At 45.9% G+C, this 24,081-nt stretch overlaps 1 protein-coding gene across 5 annotated transcripts in view; it reads left to right on the forward strand.

The window, feature by feature from the left end:
- RALGDS (ral guanine nucleotide dissociation stimulator) overlaps nucleotides 1–24,016 on the forward strand; it is a 75,177-nt gene extending 51,161 nt beyond the window's left edge. For 4 of the 5 annotated variants that reach the window (XM_027869428.1, XM_027869426.1, XM_027869425.1 and 1 more), the window contains exons 2-18: nucleotides 8,039–8,149; nucleotides 8,593–8,786; nucleotides 9,344–9,418; nucleotides 10,192–10,385; nucleotides 10,623–10,741; nucleotides 11,695–11,910; nucleotides 12,541–12,644; nucleotides 12,832–12,916; nucleotides 14,107–14,184; nucleotides 15,252–15,338; nucleotides 16,095–16,127; nucleotides 16,414–16,535; nucleotides 16,967–17,062; nucleotides 17,275–17,476; nucleotides 18,140–18,385; nucleotides 20,576–20,690; nucleotides 22,727–24,016. In XM_027869428.1, the coding sequence (XP_027725229.1) occupies nucleotides 8,039–8,149; nucleotides 8,593–8,786; nucleotides 9,344–9,418; nucleotides 10,192–10,385; nucleotides 10,623–10,741; nucleotides 11,695–11,910; nucleotides 12,541–12,644; nucleotides 12,832–12,916; nucleotides 14,107–14,184; nucleotides 15,252–15,338; nucleotides 16,095–16,127; nucleotides 16,414–16,535; nucleotides 16,967–17,062; nucleotides 17,275–17,476; nucleotides 18,140–18,385; nucleotides 20,576–20,690; nucleotides 22,727–22,902 (2,253 nt within the window). In that variant the 3' untranslated portion in view covers nucleotides 22,903–24,016. The remainder of the gene's footprint in view (nucleotides 1–8,038; nucleotides 8,150–8,592; nucleotides 8,787–9,343; nucleotides 9,419–10,191; nucleotides 10,386–10,622; nucleotides 10,742–11,694; nucleotides 11,911–12,540; nucleotides 12,645–12,831; nucleotides 12,917–14,106; nucleotides 14,185–15,251; nucleotides 15,339–16,094; nucleotides 16,128–16,413; nucleotides 16,536–16,966; nucleotides 17,063–17,274; nucleotides 17,477–18,139; nucleotides 18,386–20,575; nucleotides 20,691–22,726) is intronic. The other variant, XM_027869427.1, reaches the window with a different exon arrangement.
- The last annotated feature ends 65 nt before the right edge of the window (nucleotides 24,017–24,081 follow it).

Consider the following 24,081-nt stretch of genomic DNA (forward strand, 5'->3'; position numbering starts at 1 on the left):
GTGTGTGTGTGTGTGTGTGTGTGTGTATGTGTGTGTGTGTATCCTCGATTAATTGTAACCTTCTTGGGGGGAAGGGGGAAAAAAGAACAAAAAAAAGTGCACAGCAGAGAATATAGATAATCTCTAATCTCATCTGGCTCTGGTATTATATCTCTTAATTCAGGCATTTATTAAGCATCTACTATGTACCAAGCACTGTCTAATCCTTTCCGTCAAGGAGCTCACAGTCTAATGGGGGAGGTGACATGCAAACAACTGTGTACAAACAAGCTATATATAGGATAAATTGGGCATAAATCAACAGAGGGAAGGCATTAGTATTAAGGGTGATGAGAAAAGGCCTCTTGTGAGGTAAGATTTTAGCTGGGACCTGAAGGATGACAGGAGGTGGAAATGAGAAGGGAGAGAATTCCAGGCATGGGAGGACAGCCCATTGAAAATGCCAGAGTTGGAGATGGAATGTCCAGTGAGGAGGCCAGTGTCACTGGATCCCAGAAAAAGTAGCCGTATTTGTTTTACCTCACTGTCATTTCCATTTGTTTTACCTCCCTAAACCGCCATCATTCCAGCAGCCCCCATCCTTTTGTAGGTGAGTCTCATTCCTTTCCTAAGGAGTTTAGTACCCAACTCATGGTTGGTATGGCTGTTGGGTTTTTCCCCCTTTACCTTTCCCTGGACTCCTAGTTCATCAGTCTCCTCAGTGCCCATGACCTTGGCAGCCAGTGGCACATTAAATAGATCTGCCAGATTTAGAGGCAAGAAGACCTGAATTTGACTCCTGCCTCAGACACTAGCTGTTGTGTGACCCTGGGCAAGTCACTTACCCTCTGTTTACCTCAGTTTCCTCATCTGTAAATGGGGATAATAATAGCACCCATCTCCCAGGGTTGTTGGATTATCAAATAAGTTAACATATGTCAAGTTCTTTGCAAATATTAGTATATCTTCACCCTACCTCAGTCACCCACAGGGATGGGTCATACTTTACCTCATACCATTACCTATAACTACTATCTTCATGATCTTGAACTCTCTGACCATAATCTCCTCTTCTTCCATCTCTCCTGGTGCTTCATTCCTCCCAAATATCTCCCATGTTCAGGCCCTTTCCCTTGCCCTCAGCATCTGAAACTGAGCATGCTCAGTCCATTGCCCCTCCTCTAACTTCACTCTTGACCTAGAGCCAGTTCAGTTATCTGCTGTCTTCTGCCTTTGTGTCTCTTCCTCATTCCCCACCCCCTTGTCCTTTGGGTGCTCACTTTTTCCCAAAGTGCTTTCTCTACTCCTATTTGCATGCTGCTAAGTCCTGCTGTAGTAAGTCATACAAGCCAGCCAGATGAGTTTGCTTCAAATTTATGTTTTATATCTTAACTGGGCTCTCACTGTTGCACGGCAATCTTTTCATATTTTCTTGCTTGACTTTTTATCACTTTTCCTGCAGGAGTTGTTCCAAACCCCTTCTTTTCTCAAGTCCTCTAACCTCCACACTCCTTCTGCAAAGGAAGGACCTCCCTCCTATTGTTTTTCTGGAAGATTGACCCCACCTCCAACATCTCTTCTTGCCATCTCCTCTATAATCTCTATTTTATATATTGGATTCTTAATAAGGTAATATGTGCAAAGCACTTTGCAAACCTATGTAAATGCTAGCTATTATGATTGTTCTCTCCTGCTAGCTACAAATATGCCCAAATCTCTCCCATTCTTTAAAAAACAAAATTTAAAAAAAACTTCCGCTTTCACTCTATTAGCCTCTCAAGCTATCATCTTATAGTCCTCAGTTTCACAGCCAAGTTCCTCGAAAAAAGTTATCTATACTAGTTGCCTCAACTTCCCCTCCACCTTTTATATTCTACTGAAGCTGCTCTCTCCATGGTTACCAAAAATCTCTTATTCCATAAATTCAAAGGTCTTTTCTCTGACCTCAGCCTCTTTGAACTCTCCACAGCTTTGGACACTGATACCACCTGTTTTCCTAGATAATGTCTTTTCCCTTGGTATCTGTGCACTGTTTTCACCAGGCCTTCCTCCTACCTCTTTGATTGCTCCTTTGAAATTTTTGCTGGATCATCTACTTTCTCTTTGGTGTCCCCCAAGGCTCTGTTCAGGTCCCTCTTCTTTTCATATACTCTTTCTCTTGGTTATGTCACCCTTTCCATCAACGATCATCCCAAAATCAGTAATTCCCAAATCTATACATGTCTCTTCTGAACTCTGGTTCCACATCTCCAGTTGTCTGCTGGCTATCTCTACCTGGATGTCCTATTATCAGTATCTTAAACTGAGCATGTGTAGCACAGAACTGAAAGTCTTGTCCCCCAAATCTATTTCTCTTTGGGGTGCCACCATCTCTCCAAACCCCCAGATATTTATCCTGGACTCTTCCTCCTTATGTTCTGTATAAAATTAATTAACAATTTTTTAAAAAGTTAACAATTACATAGCATAATTAGCAACTAATTGTAGATCTTCTCATTTCTACCACTACAACACTTCTTACATTTGTCTCCCCTCTGCTCATTTCAGGCTCTAATCTTCTCTCAAATAGCATATTGTAATCATCCTTTCCTTGGTCTCTTTGTTTTCTGTCTCTTTCTTCTTCTGTCCATCCTCACACAGCTGTCAAAATGGTCTTCCACAGGCGTAGATCTGACCAGGTAAGTCTTGCTCAGAAATCTGCCATGGCTTCCTATTACTAATACAAATTTCACAGTCTGCAGTAATTCAAAGGGGAAGGAAAGAAGCATCTATTAGGGGCCTTCTCTGTACTAGGCAGTGTGCTAAGCACTTCCCAAATATAATCTCATTTGATCCAAGACAATCTCAGAGGCAGATGCTATTCTTATCCTCATTTTACAGTTGAAGAAACTGAAGTGAACAGAAGTTAAGTGACTTGCCCAGGATCATCCAGCTAATAAATGTGAGGCCACATTTCAACTCAGGACTTCATGAATCCAGACCCAGCACTTTATCTACTGCCCCACCAGCCTACCCCTCTACTCATTTCTGGATCTGAGCAACATTTTCAGACATTTCGTACTATTCTCCTTTCTGCATATTATAGATTCCAGCCAAACTGACCTGTCAGACGTCCCCTTAAACTATTTATTCGACTTCCTGTCTTCCAAGCCTAGAATATACTTTCCTCACCCCAGTTATTAGAATCTTTAGCTTCCTTTAAGGCTCAGGGCAGGTGCCTCCCCCTTTTGTGAAGCCTTTCCTGCTTTCATTCCCCTACCCCCAAACTTCCTTATATTTACTTATCTGTATGTAGGAAGTGCTCTCCTCCCCAGATGCAAACTCCTCAAGGACAGCTTCATCTCCTGGCTTAATCTGTGTTTATTGAATGGAATGATTAAGTATGTAAAGTGCTTTGTCAATCTTAGGACCACATATAAATGTTCTCTAGGAATAATCATATGCTACCTTGTATTGTCTCTTTCCTGTGTAGGGTAGATTATAAGCTCCCAGATGGTGAAGATAGTACTTCACTGTCCCCATCTCCCACTATCTCCTATGGGGCCAGCTATTCAGGCTCTGTGTGTGTGTGTGTGTGTGTGTGTGTGTGTGTGTGTGTGTGTGTTATATTCATGAACCTGTTTGTTTAGTTGTTTTTCAGTTATGACCAACCCTTCTTGATCCCATTTGGGATTTTCTTGGCAAAGATACTAAAGTGGTTTGCCATTTCCTTCTCCAGTGGATCCATTTTGTTAGGCAGTCGGAGGTTAAGTGACTTGCCCAGGGTCATACAGCTAGAGAGTGTCTGAGGCTGGATTTGAACTCAGGTTTTCCTGACTACAGGCCCAGTGCTCTATCCACTGAGCCATCAGCTACCTCTTCATGAACCCAAGTAAGTGTTCTTAAACGGCAGGCTGACTCCGCAGGAAGGACAGGGGAACAGTGATGAGCTTGGGTATGGTGCACTTGTGGAGCTAACGGAGGGCTCTCACTTTGGGGTTGGTCTGCTGGCTTACTCAATATAAGGTTGTGATGCATGAATGCCATGGTTCCCTGTGATGGCCCTGAATAGGTTTGGGTCTTGGGGCCTGGCTTCCTGATTGAAACGCTGCTGTGCCCAGCTAGTAGGTATTGATTACCTGAGTGAGAAGGGTGAGAAAGGAGCTGCCCCCACCCCCAGTCCTGCCTGCTTCCTCAGAAGTTCAATTCAAGAAACATTAACCACCACCTAGGTACAAAGTATCATGTTAGACACTAGGGATACAAAGACAAAATTTAAAATAATCCCTACCCTCAAGAAGCTTACATCTTCCTGGGGAGACGCAGCATGTACATAGATAAGTAAAGCACTGAGTATTTTGAGGAAAAAGGACCCTAACAACTAGAGCAGGAGTTCTTTACCTGGGGTCCATAAACTTGTTTTGTTTTTTAATTGTGAAACTAGATTTCAATACAACTGGTTTCCTTTGTAATCTTATTTATTTTGTGCATTTAAAAATGTTATTCAGAGAAGGGGTCCAGGACGCAAAGGTTAAGAACCTCTGGACTAAAGACATTAGGGAAAGCTCAGGTACTACCTGAGCTGAACTTTGAAGGAAGAGAAGACATCTGAGAAATGGAACCATAAGGTCATAGAATTAGAGCAGGAAGGGACCTTAGAAGTCATTGAGTCCAACCCCCTAATTTTACAGATGAGGAAACTGAGGCACAGGCAGGTTAAGTGACTCGCCCAGGGTCATACATTAGTAAGCATGTGAGAAAGAGTTTGAACTCCAGGACTCTATTTACTGTAACCTACCTGACTTAAGGGATTAAGGAAGGTCTATGTGTAGAGATAGTGAATTGCTTGTGGCAGTGAACTGGAGCTGAGAGATGGGTCGCATCCAAATCAGAGAACAGCTGATGATCTGGTTTGCCACCCACACCAGAGACCAGACCTTGGAGGCTATAACACTTTCATCTTCATCTCTGAAATTTCCATTCTGTCTCTTTCTCTCCCCAACCCCCTCCATCGATGACTTCCTCTTTGGGCCCACTCCTTGAGGCAGGCAAGGCCCCAAGCTGTGCCTCACTAGTCTCTGGCTACATTCCCAACAACCTTGCCCCAGTGAACCTATCCCGTCCAACACCTCTCTCTTTTCTCCCTCTGTCCCCAACTCACACACACACACACTCAAATGTGTATATCAGGTATTTCACCCCCTCTTTAGTTCTGGAACTATGATCAAATCGACTTTGCCATCCTTTTGGGAAAGTCTCTATCATCCTTATGACCCTACTCACCATCCCTGTAACTTTCTGGACCAAAATATCTCTTGCTGTCTATTACTTCTCTATGTGTATTGTCTCTCTCATTAGAAATAGAAGCTCAGCTACTCAGGTCAATGACTGTCTTTGCTTTTCTATTTGTATTCCCAGGGCTTAGAGTACTTAGCACCTAATAAGCACTTAGCAAGTACTTTTTCATTTATTCATTCATCCATTTAGCTGGAACATAATAAGGCTGGAAATTTAGGAACCTTGGGAGAGAGGTAGTAGAATATTGATATGGAATAAAACATACATTTTCAGATATAGTGTATTGATTTTGTTTTGTTTGCCTATATTTGTTAGGAAGTAGCACTTCTATTTTGGAGGAGGTTCACGGGTAGTCACAGTGATGACAGAAAGAAAGAAGAGTGAAAGAAAGAAAGAAGTGAAGCATTTTTTTTAGCACATATGAAACATACAGATAGAAGTTCAGAAGAGTACACAGATAAGCAGGGCGGTTTTGTTACTACTATATTGAATTTAACATAACAGTTTAAACACTGAAGGTAATAGAAGTTCAGTTTCATACACAATCCTTTTTTCTGGTCTTTGGATATTAAAATATTCATGTTTGTTTAAGTTCATTTAAGAGAGTGTGTGTGTGTGTGTGTGTGTGTGTGTGTGTGTGTGTGTGTGTGTGTGTGTGTGTGTGTATGGAGAGAGAGAGAGGAGACAGGAGACAGAGAGACATAAGTTTGAGTCAGATTATCGAGGGCCTTAAAAGGCAAGCTGAGCAGTATGTGCTTTATCCTAGAGGCAATAGGGAGCCACTGATGGTTTTTATACAGGAAGTGACATGGTCAGATGTAGGCTTTTGATTAGTTTGGCAGCTACATGAAGGATGTAAATGTGTACAGTGTTTAAAAAAGAAGAGAACCAGAAGAAGGCTCCTCTGTGTTGGATAGAATCTCTGTGAAGAGTTATAGAAGGTATAAAAGGCTTGCAATCTGTACCAGAGAGATAAATTCTGTTCAGTGAGATTGAGGAGCCAGTTAAGCATATAAGTATTGAATATTTATTAAGTACCTACTATGTGCAGGGGGCTGTGCTAGGTGCTGGAAATACTAAGACAAAAATGAAAGTCCCTGACCTTCCTGAAGATACTGTCTACAGAAATGTATTAAGTTCTATTGAAAGTGGTTAATAATCTAGGCAAGAAAATGGTGTTGGAGTGGGGGGGTGTGCAAAATGGAGTATGGCAGCCTTGGAGGTAAAACCTGAGATGAATATAAGCAAAGTTGCAAATACAGAATCTTTGGGACTTGGCAACCATTTAAATATGAAGGGATAGAAAAAGAGAAACTGAAGCACAGAGAGGTTATTTTGTTATTTAGTAGAAATAGGGAAATTTAGAGGAGGGGAACGTGTAGGAGAAGCTCGGTTTTGAACATGTTGAGATGAAATATCTGTTTGGAGAGCCAAGATTAGAGTTCAGGACATAGGTTACAGCTAGATGTATAAAACTGGGAATCGTCTACATAGTTTGGGATGATAATTGTGCCCACAGCTGCTTCCCCAACCTCCCCCAGTTATACCCTCCCTAGCACCATCTTATGTTCTAATCTCTCTGGGGGACTAGCTAAGAGTAGGTGGGAAAGGAATACTTCCTAGAAGACATCCACAAATGGCCTGGGATTGCCTTGGCTTGCCAGAAAGACTTAGGACAGGGGCAGCTAGGTGGTGCAGTGGATAGAGCACCAGCCCTGGATTCAGGAGGACCTGAGTTCAAATCTGATCTCGGACATATAACACTTACTAGCTGTGTGACCCTGGGCAAGTCACCTCACACCATTGCCTAGCCAAAAACAAAAACAAAAACAAAAAACCAGAAAGACTTAGTACTGAGACCTTCTGAAGCCCCACAAAGGCTTGCCTCTAAATCTCCTGCATGACCCTGGGCTATGTGTGGTAGCCTTGGGAAAAGGTGATGGGTCATGGTGATGGTGCGATTTCCATATATTTGTACAGCAGTGTACAGTTTAGAGAGCATTTTTATTTATTTTTTTTTACTTTTGAAGTACTCTCTTTTCTTAAATCTGTCATTCCACAAGCAATTAATAAATGTCTATTAAGTACCAGGCATTATCCTGTCAGAGAAATACAAAATAATTCCTGTCCTCAAGAAAACCTCCTGATGTCCCTCCAAAGCCAAGGTTAAATTTTCTGTCAGCTTTCCCTTAATGACTTTAATTTATAGGATTGACCACTGCCTTCGGGAGAGCATTTTTAATATTGTAGATATTCTCTCAGAGACGAAGCATAGCACAATGAAAGGGACACTGGGCTTGGATTCAGGAAGACCTGGGTTCAAATTCTACCGCAGTTATTTAACTTCTCCATGTCTCAGTTTCCTCAAATGTAAAATGGAGGAGGGTTGGATCCATGACTTCTAAGATTCCTTCCAAATCTCGATCCATGATCCGCAATGATCCTATGGTCTTTTAGTTACTGAAACAATAGTGGAAGGAATACAGGAAAAGGATTATTAACCCCATTTTACAGATGAGGAAACTAAAGCAAAGGGCTCTTAAAGTGTCTTACTCAGATTATATAGCCAGTCGGTGGCAGAACTGGGACTGGAACCCACATTTCTGACTCTCAGGCTGGTGCTTTTCTCACCAAATAAAACAAAGCTGTTATTTCGAGGGCAGCCTTTGTTTTCTTTGCTTGGGGGAAGATTATCAAAAGAAAGGATGCCAGGGAACATGGGCCCAGTATTGTTCTTGGGGCTCCTTTTCTAAGGGTCATCTATGGGATGTTCTCATTGCAGAGCTCCACACAGGAGATTGGAGAAGAACTGGCAGATGACATCATCTATGGTATCTCTCTGCGTAAAGTACAACTCCATCACACTGCCAACAAGGGACAGCGATGGCTGGGGGTAAGTGAGTGACCCCAGGTGTTGGGAAGCAGAGCTGAAAGACACCTTAGGGATTATCTAGTTCCACCCTTTCATTTACAGAATAGGAAACGGAGGCCTAGAGAGGCTGAGTGGCTGCTCAAAGTCACATAGATAATAAGAGGCAAAGCCAGTATTCAAACCCGTGTCTTTGCCTCTAACCCTGTTTTTTCCACTATGCCAGGATCACAGTCTGTTGTCTTTTCAATCCCATTTGGGCTGACTTTTCTTGTAACTCTTCTCCCTGCCAACCCTCAACCTAATTTGTTATGCATGCCCCTCAATTAACTTTCCTCTTCTTGGCTTATTTATTTTTGGAAATTGTGTCTCTGTGGTTGGGGGCGTAGGATAGACAGACTTCCCTGTGTCTCTGGGAACATCAGTGAGGGCAGAGGAATGACCTTTGTCTTCTCTCCACTCCCAAGTTTGAGAATGAGTCTGCTCTGAACTTGTACGAGACCTGCAAAGTCCGGACCATCAAGGCGGGGACGCTGGAGAAACTGGTGGAATACTTGGTATCGGCCTTCAGGGGCAATGACTCCACCTACGTCACCATCTTCCTGTGTACCTACCGTGCCTTTGCCACCACCAAACAGGTGCTGGACCTCCTGCTCAACAGGTGAGTGTCCCCTCAACAGAGATGCCCCTGCCAATGTCCCACCAATTATTCTAGAGCCATCTCCATTAACCACCATCCCAGCACCCTCCAGTCCTGATCCCACGTGCCTTCTACCTCCAGTTCCCCAATTGCTTTTTTCCTCACCTCAGCAATGGAGAAACTGTGCCTCCCCTTTGTCCTAGACTGAGTAGAGACTCCCAGGAGTCATAGATAGGGGAAGAAGGGAGACTCTTGAGAGCTCTAGAAAAGGTGGGATAATTCTAGAGAACCAGAGAGGAAGCATATTAGCCACTGCCAGGCTGGGAGAGGGTGGCCTCAGGATGCAGAATGAGATGCCCATTTTTGGGCATGGATGGGGGAATTCACTTTGCTTCGTTAAGCATATTTGTTCCAAGAATACTCTTTGTTGTTGCTCCGTTGGGGGTGGGGGCAGCAAGAGGAAATATAGACTTATGAATTTTAAAAAATAATAAGATTAAAACGGTATTGTAGACATGGGAATGGCATGCTCCTTCAAAGCCTCGGGGCTAATGCCCCGTCCTTGATCATCCAACCAGGTATGTCCGACTCCACCCTCAAGCCCACGGGGACCGTGGGCAGCAGGCCACAGAGGACCGACTGGAGCTCAAAAAGTAAGCGGGGCTTAGAGCTGAGAGGAAGTAACCATTCCCCTTGCATGTGGGAGGGCCGCATGCAGGGAGTGTGTAAGGGCCCTGGAGTCATTTGTAAGGGGCGGTGTTAGAGTTCTGACCCATCCTACAGGCTTTCTGCTCTCTCCTAGAAAGATAGGGATCAAAAGAATAATGACCCTAGAAGCGGGCCGTTAATTGAGGTGTCTGCCAGAAGAGGTGTCAGCCCTCCCCTGTCATCCAAGAGAAGTTCACCTTAACCAGCTCTCCTAATCCCCACTTTTGCTTTCTTTTGGGAGGTAGAGGGCAGGGAGTTTCCAGTGAGGGGTAGGAGGAAAAAGTTGAACATGGCTGTAAGTCAGACATCTTGGGCACTGTAGCAAGACAGAACCTAGTTCTCACATCCAGGTGGATCTCAGAGGTTCTACAAGGTCTGTTATGGGAGGGGAAGACTTATCGATCATCAATAAGTCTTTTGTGGGAGGTACCATGAAGAATGCAGAACGGGACAGAGAGAAATAATCCTTGCCTTCAAAGCTTTTACAATTCAATTACGTGCTGGGTTGTATGATACAGACTATATTTGCTGTCAGTTGATGGAGGGGGAGTCATAGAATGTTAGATCTCAGAAAGGCTTTAGAAATTGAGTGGCCCAACTCCATCCTTTTGTAGCAGAGTACATGGGGGTCAGAGAGGTCAAGGTCCTGCCTCCTAGTCCGGTGTCCTTTCCACCACTCTCTGCTGAAGCCCTTGCCCCCTGAATCCTCCTTCCTTAGCACCATTTCCTCCATTCTGGGAGCCTGGTTGGACCAATACTCCGAGGACTTTCGACAGCCCCCGGACTTCACCTGCCTCAAACAGCTCGTCTCCTATGTTCAGCACAACATCCCTGGCTCAGACCTTGAACGCCGAGCCCACCTGCTCCTTGCCCAGTTCCAGAGACAGGAGCCCAGTGAGACAGAGCCAGAAGGTGAGAAGGGCTCTTTCCTTGTTAGGGAAAGGGAACCAGGGCTGGGTCACACAATGGTGAGCCCTGGCAGGATTGGCAGGGGGTAGGGAGGTTCTAGGTTGCATATTGCATTAAGTTAGATCATGGACTGGACCAACTCTGGAAGGTTTCCTAGCAGAAATGGATCTTGTGGGGAAGAGTTGGAGAGGAAATGTAGCCATGGTCTCCTGGGTCTCTTTTGTTCCCACTTGCCTGTAGCCCCAGAGTCTGTCTGCTCCTTCCATCTGACAGAAGAAAATGGACTGGGAGAAGGAAAACCTGACTTCCTGGTCTTCTCTCCAGAGATGGTCGCAGAACAGTTCACGTTGATGGATGCGGTTAGTGACTGGCTTAGGTTAACGGTACCAGGGTGTCCCTTTCCCTCTAGTCTTCCCAAAGCCCCCTGTTCTCCTGTAGAGACATTGCCTCAGGACCTTCTAAGCCAGTGAGGGGAAAAAGCCTTCTGATCACCTAGGATTGGTCATTTTCCCAAGAAGAGGGCAAAGCGTCCCAGATCTCACTAGGGTTTGCCTCCTGCTTGCTGACCTCACAGATAGCAATACTGAGTCCTCAGTTTGGGGTACTTTGGAGAAAGGCACACAAGGAGTAGAAGACATTCCCTACCCTAAGGGAGCTCTGCTGTAGTTGGGGAGACAGACCCAATCATGAAGATGATTTGAGGACACTTAGAATACGAAATGGATTGTGCCAGCTTTCATATTTGGAAGTGATGTTCCTATTTCTACCTTCAATGTGGACTTGGAGTTTTTCTTCCAAGAGAAATGGAAATTTCATCCAGGAATGGAAGTAGGTTGTCTAGAAATAACTGACCTTTCTTCAGCCCTGAAGTTGGCATGGTGGATAGAGTACTCAGGAAGACTTTGGTTTGAACCTGGACAAGTCAACTTACCCTTTGTCAGTCTCAGTTTCTTTACATAGTTAAGTGTTGGAGCCAGACTATGGAGCCAGGCCTCCTGAATCCAAGCCTAGGGCCTTCTTCGCCATACTAACACTATCTGTGCAATATTACCCCAGCCCTCTTTGTAACCAACAGCCTGTGTTTGCTAGACAGTTGGCTGTAATTAACAATCCAATCCAGACTCCTTGTCCCCAAAAAAGATTAAAACCTTGGATTTATTATCACAGTGTTCTACTCACTGAACAGCCTTGACATAGATGCCAAAGGCCCACCTTCTCTTGCAGATGAGATCCTTGATGCCTTAGGGTCTAGGAATGATGAGGTTTTGGTGGGATTAATGGGGTAGGATCAACTGTAACTGTGTCTTCCCAGGAGCTGTTTAAGAAGGTGGTCCCCTATCACTGCCTGGGCTGCATCTGGTCCCAGAGAGACAAAAAAGGCAATGAACACTTGGCACCCACCATTCGGGCCACTGTCTCCCAGTTCAACTGTGTCACCAACTGCGTCATTGCCACGTGCCTAGGAGACCGAGGTCTGAAGCCACAGCAGCGGGCCAAGGTGGTGGAGCGGTGGATTGAGGTGGCCCGGGTACGGAGGAGCCTTTTACCAATGGGGATCATGATGAAGAGGGAGCATTGCATGGCAGGGACTGCAGTTTTGAGGATTAACCTCCCAGCCCCTTCCATTATTCCTGTTCATTGGGATTCCCCCTTTTCTCTATCCTAGAATTCCAGCCTTTAAGAATCATAGACTCTTAAAGTTGCATAAAGTTTAGCCTCCCTCTCAGCCCACACAAGTATCCCCCACTATGGAAGTCCTGAGAAATAGTCATTCAGCCTCTGCTTGCACACTTACAGTGAAAGACAGCCCGCCACCTCCTATGGTGACTCAATCCATTCTTGGCTTACTGTAACCCAACTTATCAGAAAGTCCTTCCTCATAATGAGCCCAAAACTACTTTCTTGTACCAACCATTAGTCCTAGTTCTGGATTTGGTGGGGAAATCTCTGGATAGAGGTCCTCTGGAACCTCAGAGGATGTGTGTGGGCTCTTTTTGGGGATCAGAAAGCATTTTCTTTCCCAGTAAGATCATCTAGTCTGGGGAGAGTAAGGATTGAACCCTGGTGGGAGTTGGAGGGAGAGGCATCAGTGCGCACAGTAGGCAGAATTTTCTTAATCCCATGGTTCCTTATCTCTGCATCTTCCTCTGCCCATCAGGAATGCCGAATACTCAAAAACTTCTCCTCCCTCCGTGCTATCCTCTCTGCCCTGCAGTGCAATGCAGTTCACCGCTTAAGGAAGACCTGGGATGAAGTGGCAAGGTAGGTGACCCTTCTGCCATGGCTATTTTACATATGCAAACGTCCCATTTGGCAGATGCCACCTCTAAGAATGAGACTCTGGTAGGCTGGGAAAAGAAAGGCATTCCCTTGGGTGGGAGTGATCCTCTCTGGTTTGTCTTGCCTCCATCTCCAATTTTTTTCCTGCCTCCCTTGCTCCACATTACAGGGAAAGTTTCCGAGTCTTCCATGAGCTGTCAGAGATCTTCTCTGATGAGAACAACCACTCACTAAGCCGGGAGCTTCTCATTAAGGTAAAGGATGAGACAGTACAGAGGGCCATTTTGGTGCCAGGCCTGGGGGAGTCCAGCAGGCAGGAATGTCTTAAGAGGCCAGGTCATGGAGCAGGGCAAGTCCAAGAGCCCTAGCCCCTACCTTATCTTTTCTTCTCCCAGAGAAAAGGACAGGATACAAGCTAGTTATTCAAAGGGCCACGAAGGCATTGTTCCCCATCATTGCATGTATCAGTGACTGGGTGGAGAGGTGATAAGAAAGTTTTTTAGGACCAGAGGGCAGCCTAATTCTACCAAGACCTGGGTAGGGAGGTGTTTTTACAAGGAACAGTAGTCCCTGAAAGAAGAGAATAGTAATTAATAGGATTTATATGGCACTTAAAGGTTTGCAAAGTATTTCGTAAATCATTATCTCATTTCATCTTCACAACAACCCTGGGAAATAGGTGCTATTATCCCCATTTCAGAGATGAGGAAACTGAGGCAGACAGAAGTTAAGTGAATTACCCAGGTGGCACAGTAGATAGAGTGCTGGGCCTAGAGTTAGGAAGACTCATGTTCATGAGTTCAGATCTGGCTTTACTTCTTAGCTGTGTGACCCTGTGCAAGTCACTTAACTGTGTTTGCCTTAGCTTCCTCATCTGTAAATCCTGAGTTGGAGAAGGAAATGGCAAACCACTCCAGTATCTTTGACAGGAACACCCCAAATGGGGTCACAAAGAGTTGGAAGTGACTGAAAAATGGCTGAAAAAAACCCAGCTAGTATTTCTGAGGCCAGCTTTGAACTGAAGTCTTCCTGACTCCAGGCCCAGTGGTCTTAAGCATCTATTTTGCCACCTAGCTGCTTTAAGAGAAAGGGAAACTGTATGACCCTGCAATCAGAGGTATGGAGTTCAAATCCTGTCTCCTGCCATTTATTGACTTATGACCATACTTCCCAGGACCTCAGTTTCCTTATCTATAAAATGGGGATTAGGTTAGATGATGTCCCCGATCTCTTTCAGCTATAGGTCTGATTCCTAAAAGGAAATGAAGGGAGAGAAGGTTGGCAGAGTAGATGTGGCCAATCACATACTTTCTGCACTTTCTCCATTTGTATAATAAGAGGGTTGAATTAATTGGTCTTTAAGGTTTCACAAGTTCTGACGTTATATGCTTCTATTATCTGATCTCTCTTCTTCTTTACCTACTTATTCTTTGACTTTTGCCAGGAGGGGACCTCAAAGTTTGCCACACTAGAAATCAACCCCAAGAGAGCTCAAAAGAGGCAACAGCAGCAGCGGGAGATGGTAAGTGGTTAGATCACAGCTGAATTAGCATCGTCCTAATCTCAGGGTGATTGGGTGACCCAGGGTGGTACTTGGGCTGATGGAGTATGTGGGATTTGGAATCAGAGGCCCTGGGTTTGACTCCAAGATCTACTATGTACTACCTATATGGCCTTGCTCAAATCATTTTACCTTCCTGGGCCTCAGTTTCCTTGGTTGTAAAATAAGGGCGTTAGACTAAATGGCCTCTAAGACAGACACCTTCTACCTCTAAAGCTATGGTCCTGTGATCTGGGACTCTAGGGAAGAACTCAGCTAGGGGAAGGCAAAGAGAAAGGAAAGGGGACAAATGGAATGTAGAAAAGGAGATCAGGACCTGACATTATAAGATGGATGAACAAGAGATTTGATTTGAGAGCACATGACTTGAGAGAGCTCTGAGCTGATCCACTGCCCCAAAATATCTTCCCTCACTGGTTGTCACACTGCCCAGAATGCTTCTATTGGAGAAATATTCCTTTGGATCTTGAAAACCCCTCTAAAGATAGGCGCGTTCACCCCTTTCCCCTACTCCCAGTGAGAGAAGGTATAGCTTAAGCCTTTATCAGTTGTCACTTGGACCTAAGATAGCCAGGCCTTGTCAGAAAGGGACATAGTTACCTGTGAGTGAGGGCAAGAGATGAAAGACTAGAGACTAAGATTGGGAAGAGTCTTTAAGACACATGAGTTTGAATCTTGCCTCTGCAAGTCACCTAACCTCCAGCCCTCAGTTTCCTCATATGTAAAATTAGGGGGTGGACCAGGAGGTAGGACTATAATCCTAAAAGGGGAAGGGTAGAGAGAGACTTCCATCAGCTCTAGTACTTTTGCCTAGGATTAGTAGGGAGGAAAGACCTGGGAGTGACAAGGGATTCTGGGAGTGGAAGAAAGAAGGGAATGTGGAGAATGCCTGAAACGCCTTCTCAGGTCTCCCTGAGTTTTTCCCCTGGCATAGAGGAGGCTTTCTGTGTCAGGGACAGAGACCAAGTCAGAGGGGCAGGAGAGCCATTACTCGGCACTGATTCAGCTCTCCCCCCCTCATGCTCCAGGGCGTCATGCAAGGCACTATTCCTTACCTCGGCACCTTCCTCACAGACCTGGTGATGCTGGACACAGCTATGAAGGACTACCTGGATGTAAGTGACCCAGGGTGGAGGGAGAAAAGGGGACCGTGCAAGAGTACCATGTCCCCAGGACTTAGAGTAGACGGGTATCCGTTTCAGACTCCCTGGGGGAGAAACCAGTCCCCTGACAGATTCCTCTACACAAATCTCCCACTTGGAAAGCGTTAATTGAGCGCTGACTATTGTGCCAGGTACTGTGCTAAGTGCTAGACATACAAAAAAGGCAAATTCCTGCCCTTGAGGAGCTCACATTGTAATCTGGAAGATAGGAGATAGGAAGTACTGATGGTCCCACTTTGCCACTAACCAGCAGTATGACATTTATCATGTCTCTTGCCCTCTCTGGGTTTTTGTTTTCTAATCTATAAAATAAGGGGGCTGGGCAAGGTAATCTCTATAGGCCCTTCCAGCTATGACACTGTGTTTTGAGATCCTTTCCAGTTTTGATCATTTGTTTCTGTGTTTGATTGTCCTTTGGAAATTGGAGGTGCCCTCCAGAGGGAAAAAAACCTCCTCTCCCTGGGCTGGTTAACTGCTGAGCCTGCCTCCCTGAGCGCTTTTCCAGTGGAAACAACCTCCCCAATCACCTCTGAAGCTTAGCGGGGGAGTCCAGCCCTGCAGTGGGTGTGTATCCACTGCCCCCTGGTGGAGCCGTGCTCTACTGCAGGCCAGGAGCCAGCTGGAGATGCTGCTAGATTACCAAGAGTGGGTGGGTTCCGTGCCTCTGGGGGCTTGGCTTGACCAGTGTGTGGGATTTCTTCTTTTCAGGGGGGCCTGATCAACTTTGAGAAGAGGAGAAAGGTGAGTATGGAATAGCTGTCTGGAAGGGCAAGGGTATTAGCCCTCCTATTGGCAGCCTTTAGGCATTCAAAGGAGAGATCATGGTAGACTTAGGGTGGTGAGGGAGGGCTTTTGGCTAGGAATGGATGGAAGGAGTGAAGGCCATGCCATTGGGGTGGGGGGGAAGCACCATTATAAGCACAGGCATGGGAGCTGGAAAGCAGAAAGTGTATCCTGCGTGTTCCCATCCTGGGGCAGAGGAGCACTGCCCCTGTCTCTAATATCCAATCGTATCTTGTCCTTCCAGGAGTTTGAAGTGATTGCCCAGATCAAGCTGCTGCAGTCAGCCTGCAACAATTACAGTTTCACCCCAGAAGTACGCTTTACAGCTTGGTTCCATAGCATGGAGAGGCTCAGTGAATCTGAGAGGTAAGGGTCAAATCCCCATCCGCTTTCCTCAGATTGCTAGGCCTGAGGTCCATCCAGCCACATCCCTCCCCCTTGCCTCTTCAGAGCCTGGACAAAGGGGTGACCCAGAGAGGGAAAGGGGTAGCCCTGGGCAAGCTGAGTCTCTCAAACAGACAAACAAGTCCCTAGCTCCTACTCCTTCCATGAGACCACACCTCCCCCCCCCACCAACTCCACTCCTCCCCATCCCAGACATTGCTCTTTGGTGTTTAAATTTTGCCATTCCAGGCTGCTCTCGGGCTTCATTCTAACTTGATTTCACCTGGATAAAAACATGTGTCTTGGGTGAGAGGGGAAGAGCAAGAATGTTACACAGCATTCATTTGCCCTGCCCCAATCTCTACCCCATCCCCACCCCCTTTATTCACTGGCTTTGCCTTCTGGTTGCCCAGTTATAGTTTGTCCTGTGAACTGGAACCCCTGTCAGAATCTGCCAGTAACACCCTGAAGGCCAAGAAGAACACAGGGATTATCAAACGATGGAGCGAGTAGGTATCTGGAATGGCGGAGTTTGCTTATCCCTCCCTGGAGCTCCCAGAGCAGTCAAGGGAAAGGGGGGAGATGCATGCTGGGAGGTCTGGGGATATGAGGCTCCCCTTCAGCATCTTCAGTCTTCCTGGGGCCAGAAATTAGGAATGTAAGGAGGGTAGTGTGCCCTGGGCAGAGCCAACTTCTGGGTAACGAATGGCCTGTCCTCCAGCCGCCAGGCCCCCAGTGCAGAGCCCAGTGCCAGTGGCAGCTCCCATTCCAAGTCCTTCGACCAGCTCAAGTGTGGACCCTACCTGTGCAGTGGGGACGGAGCGGACTCCCTCAGCGTCACCTCAGCAGGTTCCTCCAGTTCAGACGTGGAAGAAATTAACATCACCTTCGTCCCAGAGTCTCCAGACTGCCAGGAGAAAAAGGTATGCGTCACTGCTCCCCTTCTGCAGCCTTGGGTTTGAGCTTCTGCAGACATTGGCCTCCACCCCCAGTTCTCATGTGAGATTCTCAACCCTTCCATCAGGACCAGGGAAGCAGCTTTGTGCAGGAGTCAGATGCCCTGGGCTCAGATCCCACCTCCAATGCGATCTGTGTGACATTGGGCATAGCCTCTCCAGGCCTCAGTTTTCTCATTCGCAAAATAGAGGGGTTGGACTGGATGACTTCTGAGGTCTCTTTGGGCAATAGATCTGTGACCCTATGACCCTCTGTCTTTCCACCCTATTTGAGATAGGAGAGAGATGGAAAACACCAAGAAAGGAGAAAAAAAAAATCTGTAGGGTAGACAGATAGAATACAGAAAACAGTCACTGGATTTATCACTGGTTAGTGAATAGTACCATTTACCGTGTCTGTAGTTTGAAGAACACAGACTGATACATAACTCATGGTCTGTAAGGGGGTTGAGGGGGGGTCTAGGCTGTGGTCTGCATCTATTCCACACCTTCCTTCCTGTGACTTTTGTGCTTTTTGCCTGTAAGGGTTGAGAATCTCTGCCCCAGTCCCAGTTCGGGCCAAGGCAGCCACTCGGGGTCCCTCCTAAATCTCTGTCCCTCCCCACTCCCAAAACTCCCCATCCCCACCAGTTCTGGGAGTCGACATCCTTGTCCTCCCTGGACACATCGGGTATCGGGTCCGGCTCCAGCAGTGCCTCGTCCTCCTCCGTCTCCTCCACGCCGGTGACTGCCTCCCGCACCCACAAGCGCTCCGTCTCGGGTATCTCCAGCTACTCCTCCCTCTCCCTCCCCCTCTACAATCAGCAGATTGACGATTGCTGTATCATTCGAGTGAGTCTGGCTGTGGACAATGGGAACATGTACAAGAGTGTTCTGGTGAGTGGTTCTCTGTCTTGATATTCCCACTTGCTCCTGTGAAAAGAGATTTGGGAATAGTACCAGAGCTTTAGGAAGAGTGCCACTTCCCCATGGAGTAGGCTGCTCTGACGCTGAAACGCTTGACTAATAAGGACAGCGGAGCCTGGAGATCCCAGGAGAGTCCTGTCTCTCTGGAGAGATTTTGAGTATATCCCCACCTGTAAGCGTGGGATGGACTGAGTGACTTCAAAGTCCATTCTCAGACCTTTTATTCCGTAGAAAGGTTGGGGATGAAAGTTCCAGAACAGGGCATCTCTTATTCCCCTACAGTATTCAGGAGATTTGTTTTAGATTTGATTTAGAGATGTTCTTTGGGATGGAGTGGGAGGAGAATGAATTAAAAACAGAATTGACCTAGGGAAATGGGCAAGGGGAGCTAGGAAATTTGATTGAAGGAAGATTGGAGAGGAAAAGCAGGAGGGGGGGATTGACAGCCAGTCATCCGAGTGTAGGAAAAAGTGTTCTGGAGAGTTGAGTATAAAGAATATTGGGACTTAATAAACCTGGGTCCTAGTTTCAGCTCCCTGCTAACCAGCATCAAGATTTCCGGCAAGTACTTCCTCTCTTGGGCCCCAGTTTCCTCATCTGTAAGAGGAGGTTGGGATTCACATCATCTGAATCCAGTTGGTCCAGAGGAGGGCAGCCAGTATAGTAAAGAGCCTTGTGCTTCTGCCATTTTAGGTTTGAATACGTTTTGCTTGGAGAAGAAAAGGCTTTTGGAGGGAAATCCTAATCCCTGTCTTTAAATATTTCATAAAATCACAGAATTGCAGAGATGTTAAGAGACCTCTGCAGCCTTCTAGTCCAACAGTTCCCAAACTTTTTGGTCCCAGGATCCCTTTACACTCTTAAAAATTATTGAGGACTCCTCCAAAGAGCTTTTGTTTATGTGGGTAATATTTATCAATAGTTGCCTATTAGAAATCAAAGCATCGTAGTATTAGTAGGAAAATAATTTTGACCTCAACAGACCTCCTGAAAGGATGTCTCCTTCACATCCACCCCACCCCAGAGGTCCCCAGATCACATTTTTTAAAATATTGATCTAGTCCAGTCCGCTCCCCAAATAGAATCCTTTCCCCAATATCCCCAGCTGCCTCTGAGTGGAATGCCAAGTGAGGGGAAGCCCACCGCCTGCCACCTGAGGCCCCCATTCCACTTTTGGACAGCTCTCAGCATTAGGTTTTTAAACATAGTTCTGTTTCTGCCTCATTTTCACCGTCTGCTCCTTGTCCTGCTTTCTGGCACCAAGCAGGGTAAATCCAATCCCTCTTCCACATGAAAGCTCTTCAGGTACTTAAAGACAACAAACACCTCCTCCCCTACATTCCTCTCCCCTCCTCAAAAAAAAAAAGTTTTCTCCAAGCTGAGCATCCCATTCCTTCAACCAGGAACTCATAGGCTCATACAGCATGGTCTTGAAGTCCTTTCACCATACTAGTTGCCATACTCTGGACTCTCCATTTATCAATGTCTTTCCTTTGGCACCCAGAACTGAACACAATACTCTAGATGCGATTACATCAGGGCAGAGTACAGTGGGATCATCATCTCCTTATTCCTATAAACTGTCTCTAGAGAGCAGTAATGGTTGCAAATTGCAAAGGGCAAATTGAGATTTGATGTAATAGAATAAATTCCTAATAATTAAAAGCTGTCCTAAAGTAGAATGGACCGAACTGCCACTCATCTACCCCACCTCCTTTGGATGCCTAGAAGTCAATGGTATCAGACTCAACTAGAAACAAGGGGCCACTAAACCATACATAAGGATCCCTGCAGGCCACGTATTGACTTAGTTTTAAAATGTAATATTGTCACTGTTTTATTGTATTTTTATTTATTTTGTTTTATTTCCCCGTTTCATTTTAATCTGGGTCCGACGGCACTGGGGGGTGTTGTGGGCTGCATGTGGCCTGTGGGCCACGTGCTTGACCCCTCTGCTTTAAGCAAAGATACGTTGTAGAAGAAAGACTGGACTAAATGACCTCGGGGGACCCAGCCAAGGGTGACCTTCAGTAATTCTGGCCCTTTCCACTCAGATGTTCCCTCTTCCCACCTTCCATGACTCTGGGTGTGGGAGTGGGGAGCTGGCTGATCTGGGGGACCATAGTCCTAAGGTCTAATGTTTCCTATCCCCTGCCCCAGGTGACCAGCCAAGATAAGACCCCAGCAGTGATCCGGAAAGCCATGGTCAAACACAACTTGGATGGTGACCAACCCGAGGACTACGAACTGGTACAGATTATCTCTGAGGAGAGAGGTAGGGCTCCCAGGGGACAGGGCATCATCACTACCTCCCTCTGCCTCCTTTAGGGTCACAGATTCTCCCAGCCATAATGCCCTAAATCAATGGGCTTGAGACCAAAAAGTCTGAGAATTGGTGTTTTATAGCAACTTTTTCATCCCAGACCAACTCCTTTAGCAGCTCAGAACAGAGATGCCAGTTAGCTCCCCTCTTCATATAGCTGGTGTGCTCAGTCTTCCTTTCCTGCTAGCCTGAATCAAACATAATCAAGAGAAATATATTTAACTTTAAATATATTTAATAGAAATACATTTAACTTTAAAAAACACCTTTTTGAGGGGCAGGTAGGTAGCGCAGTGGATAGAGCACTGGCCCTGAAATCAGGAGGACCTGAGTTCAAATCTGGCCTCAGACCAAACACTTGACACTTACTAGCTGTGTGACCCTGGGCACGTCTCTTAACCCCAATTGCCTAACAACAAAACAAAACAAAACACCTTTTTGAATCCAATATAAATGACTTGTTGATTGCATCTTTGCACCTTAGTTTTGGCATGGATAATAAGCTTCTAGGATTGACTATAAAACCAAAAGTTCTTGGCATCCTAAATCACCTTGTTTCTACCTCTTTGATGGCATTTATCACATTCTTCTTTGAACTAATGTTATCTGTGAATGCACCATCTCCCCTACTGGACTGTGACCTCTTTGGGGGCAAAATCTACCTCTTCTTCATCTCAGTATTCTTCACTTCTACCAGTGGACCCTTTATGTTTTAGGAATAGACACTGGACAGTCAGGAAGACCTGAGTCCAAATCTAGCCTTAGACACTTATTGTGTCGCTCAACCTTTGTCCGCCTCAGTTTCCTCAACTGCAAAATGGAGATCAGAATAGCACCTATGTCATAGGGTTGTTGTGAAGATTAAATATTTGCAAAGTGCTTAGAAGAGTGCCTGTACATAGGTTGTTCAGTCCTTTCTGACTCTGCATGACCCCATTTGGGGTTTTCTTGGCAAAGATATTGGTTTGCTATTTCCTTTTCCAGCTTATTTTACAGATGAAGAAACTGAGGCAAATGGGATTAAGTGACTTGCCCAGGGTTATACAGTTAGTATGTGTCTGAGGTCTGATTTGAACCCAGGGAAATGAGTCTTTCTGACTCCAGGCCTGGCACTCTATCCACTATGCCACCTGGCTAACCTGGCACATAAGAAACATGTGAAAAAAGAATAAATTCTTTTTCCTTTACCCTCTCCTAATGTAGTAGGTTAGTACTTTCTCTGTAACTTATAGTCTTAGAGAGTTTAGAGGAGAGATGTCAAATAAGCCACATACAGCCCACAACACCCCTGAGTGCAGCCTTAAATGGATTAAAATGTAACTAGGAAATATTTAACAAAGTAAGTACAAAAAATACCATAAAGAAGATAATACCATATTCTAAAGTCAAGGCCTTTAGGGGATCCTTAGGTACACTTTAGTGGTCATCATTTCTATTTGAGTTTGATACGCTGGTCTAGAGCGCTGACTTGTCCAGGGTCACACGGCCGGCCTGTCTCAGGGGCAGGACTGAAAACAAGTCTTTCCTGCTTTGAAGCTAACTCTCCCTCTCCACTAAGCAGGAAGGAGAGAAAGGCAAAAACTCTCTTGACCTTGATTTTCAGTGCATAATAGATGCTCAGTAAAGGTTTGAGCAAATGACCGACAGATGGGTTCAGGCCAGTTCATGGAGGACTGTGATATCCAGACAGAATTTAGAGTTGATGTGCTGAACCATAGGGAAGCCTTGAGGATCCTTGAGTCCTATCAAGACTGCCCGATGCTCCTGGTACCCACCAGAGCCTCACCTCCCGCAGCAGGCATTTTGAATCCAACCAGCCACCCAGAGACCTCTGTCTTTCTGTTAATTCACCTGCCTCCTAAGAAATGGAGGATCCTGACTTGTGGAGTAACTCTGCCCTGGTACAGTTGTATTTGGCATGGTTGATCTTGTATTGGCCTATCTGGAGAGGACCTCAGCTAACCTGACCCTTTCTTATCTCTCCTCAGAGCTGAAGATCCCGGACAATGCCAATGTGTTCTATGCTATGAACTCCACTGCCAACTATGACTTTGTCCTGAAGAAGAGAGGCTTCCCTAAGGGGGTAAAGGTAAAGCATGGAGCCAGCTCAACACTGCCCAGAATGAAACAGAAAGGCCTCAAGATTGCCAAAGGCATCTTCTGATTCCATCACCTCCTTTGGGCAGCAATCCTAGGCCTCACCACCTCTCCCTGGAGCCACAAAGCACTTAGAGGCCTGGGCTTCCCACCCATGTCCGTTCCACCAGGATCTTTCCTCACACCTCCCTGGACAGATTAGATCCCCTGACTTCAGGGACTTTTTGGGATACCTTCCCACTTTGACTTTTTCTACGTGATTTTGGACACTCAAGCACTCTCTTCCTACCCAGTATGATGCCCCTAAGACTTGGGCTGACCGGGTTCCCACCCCCTCTTCTCAACCCCCAACAACCACCTCATTGCCTTAGGTGCCTTCTGCTTTCCAAGAACCAGAGGACAGAACAATTTTTTTTCTTTTTTTTGCCAAGGAGCTCTGCCAGTGGGCACCAGTGCCCCATCCCCTCCCTGTTACTGCCCTTCAAATGGATCTCCAGCTCCTAAGCTGATGGTCACTGCCACATTCCTTGCCCAGTGGGCATACCGGAGCATTAATGCCCAAAAGGGGTTTGACCACAATTCTTCCCTCATCTTCCAGAGTTTCCCCAGTCACCTGCCCCACCTGTACCCATACCATCCACCCTCAGTGTCCCCATGGTCACTCCCCATACAGGGTGGAGGTGGGGCATGGGAGTGAAGCATTTCTCTCTCCCAATCACCATGAGTTGGATCTGGCCCCAGAACACAGGGGCTTTGCCTCCCAGATCTCTAGCCCTAAACCTGCACCAAAGATTCTATCTCAAGGGACACACCAGGGCAAGGAGGACCCACTGACCCTTCCCTCTGCACTATGGGAAAGGTAGGGGCCCCTGTAAATATACAGCAAGAGGTGAGCAAGAGGAAGGGGTCAGGCCAGGGTCCTGCTGACATGAATTCTCAACCACACCAAGTGCCACTAACCTTGGACTTTGCAGACATCATAAGATGATGAATGAGGGCAGTTGGGGAGGGGGCAAGAAAGAAATGACTGAATTTTTGTAAAAAAACAAAACAAAACAAAAAACAAAACAAGAAAGAAAACAAAAAAGAAAAGAAAAATGTTTACTGATGGGGGGTAATATTTATTTGTTGTAAATAGAAAACATTAGACTTGTACATTCTACTAAATCCTGTTAAAACCACAGCTTGAGTTTCTCTGTTTTGCTCTGAAGTTCGTCACCTGTGAATACCTCCAGATCTCCCTCAC

Source organism: Vombatus ursinus, unplaced genomic scaffold (assembly GCF_900497805.2).
Source record: "Vombatus ursinus unplaced genomic scaffold, bare-nosed wombat genome assembly UNPS02014793.1, whole genome shotgun sequence".
Taxonomy (NCBI): Eukaryota; Metazoa; Chordata; class Mammalia; order Diprotodontia; family Vombatidae; genus Vombatus; species Vombatus ursinus.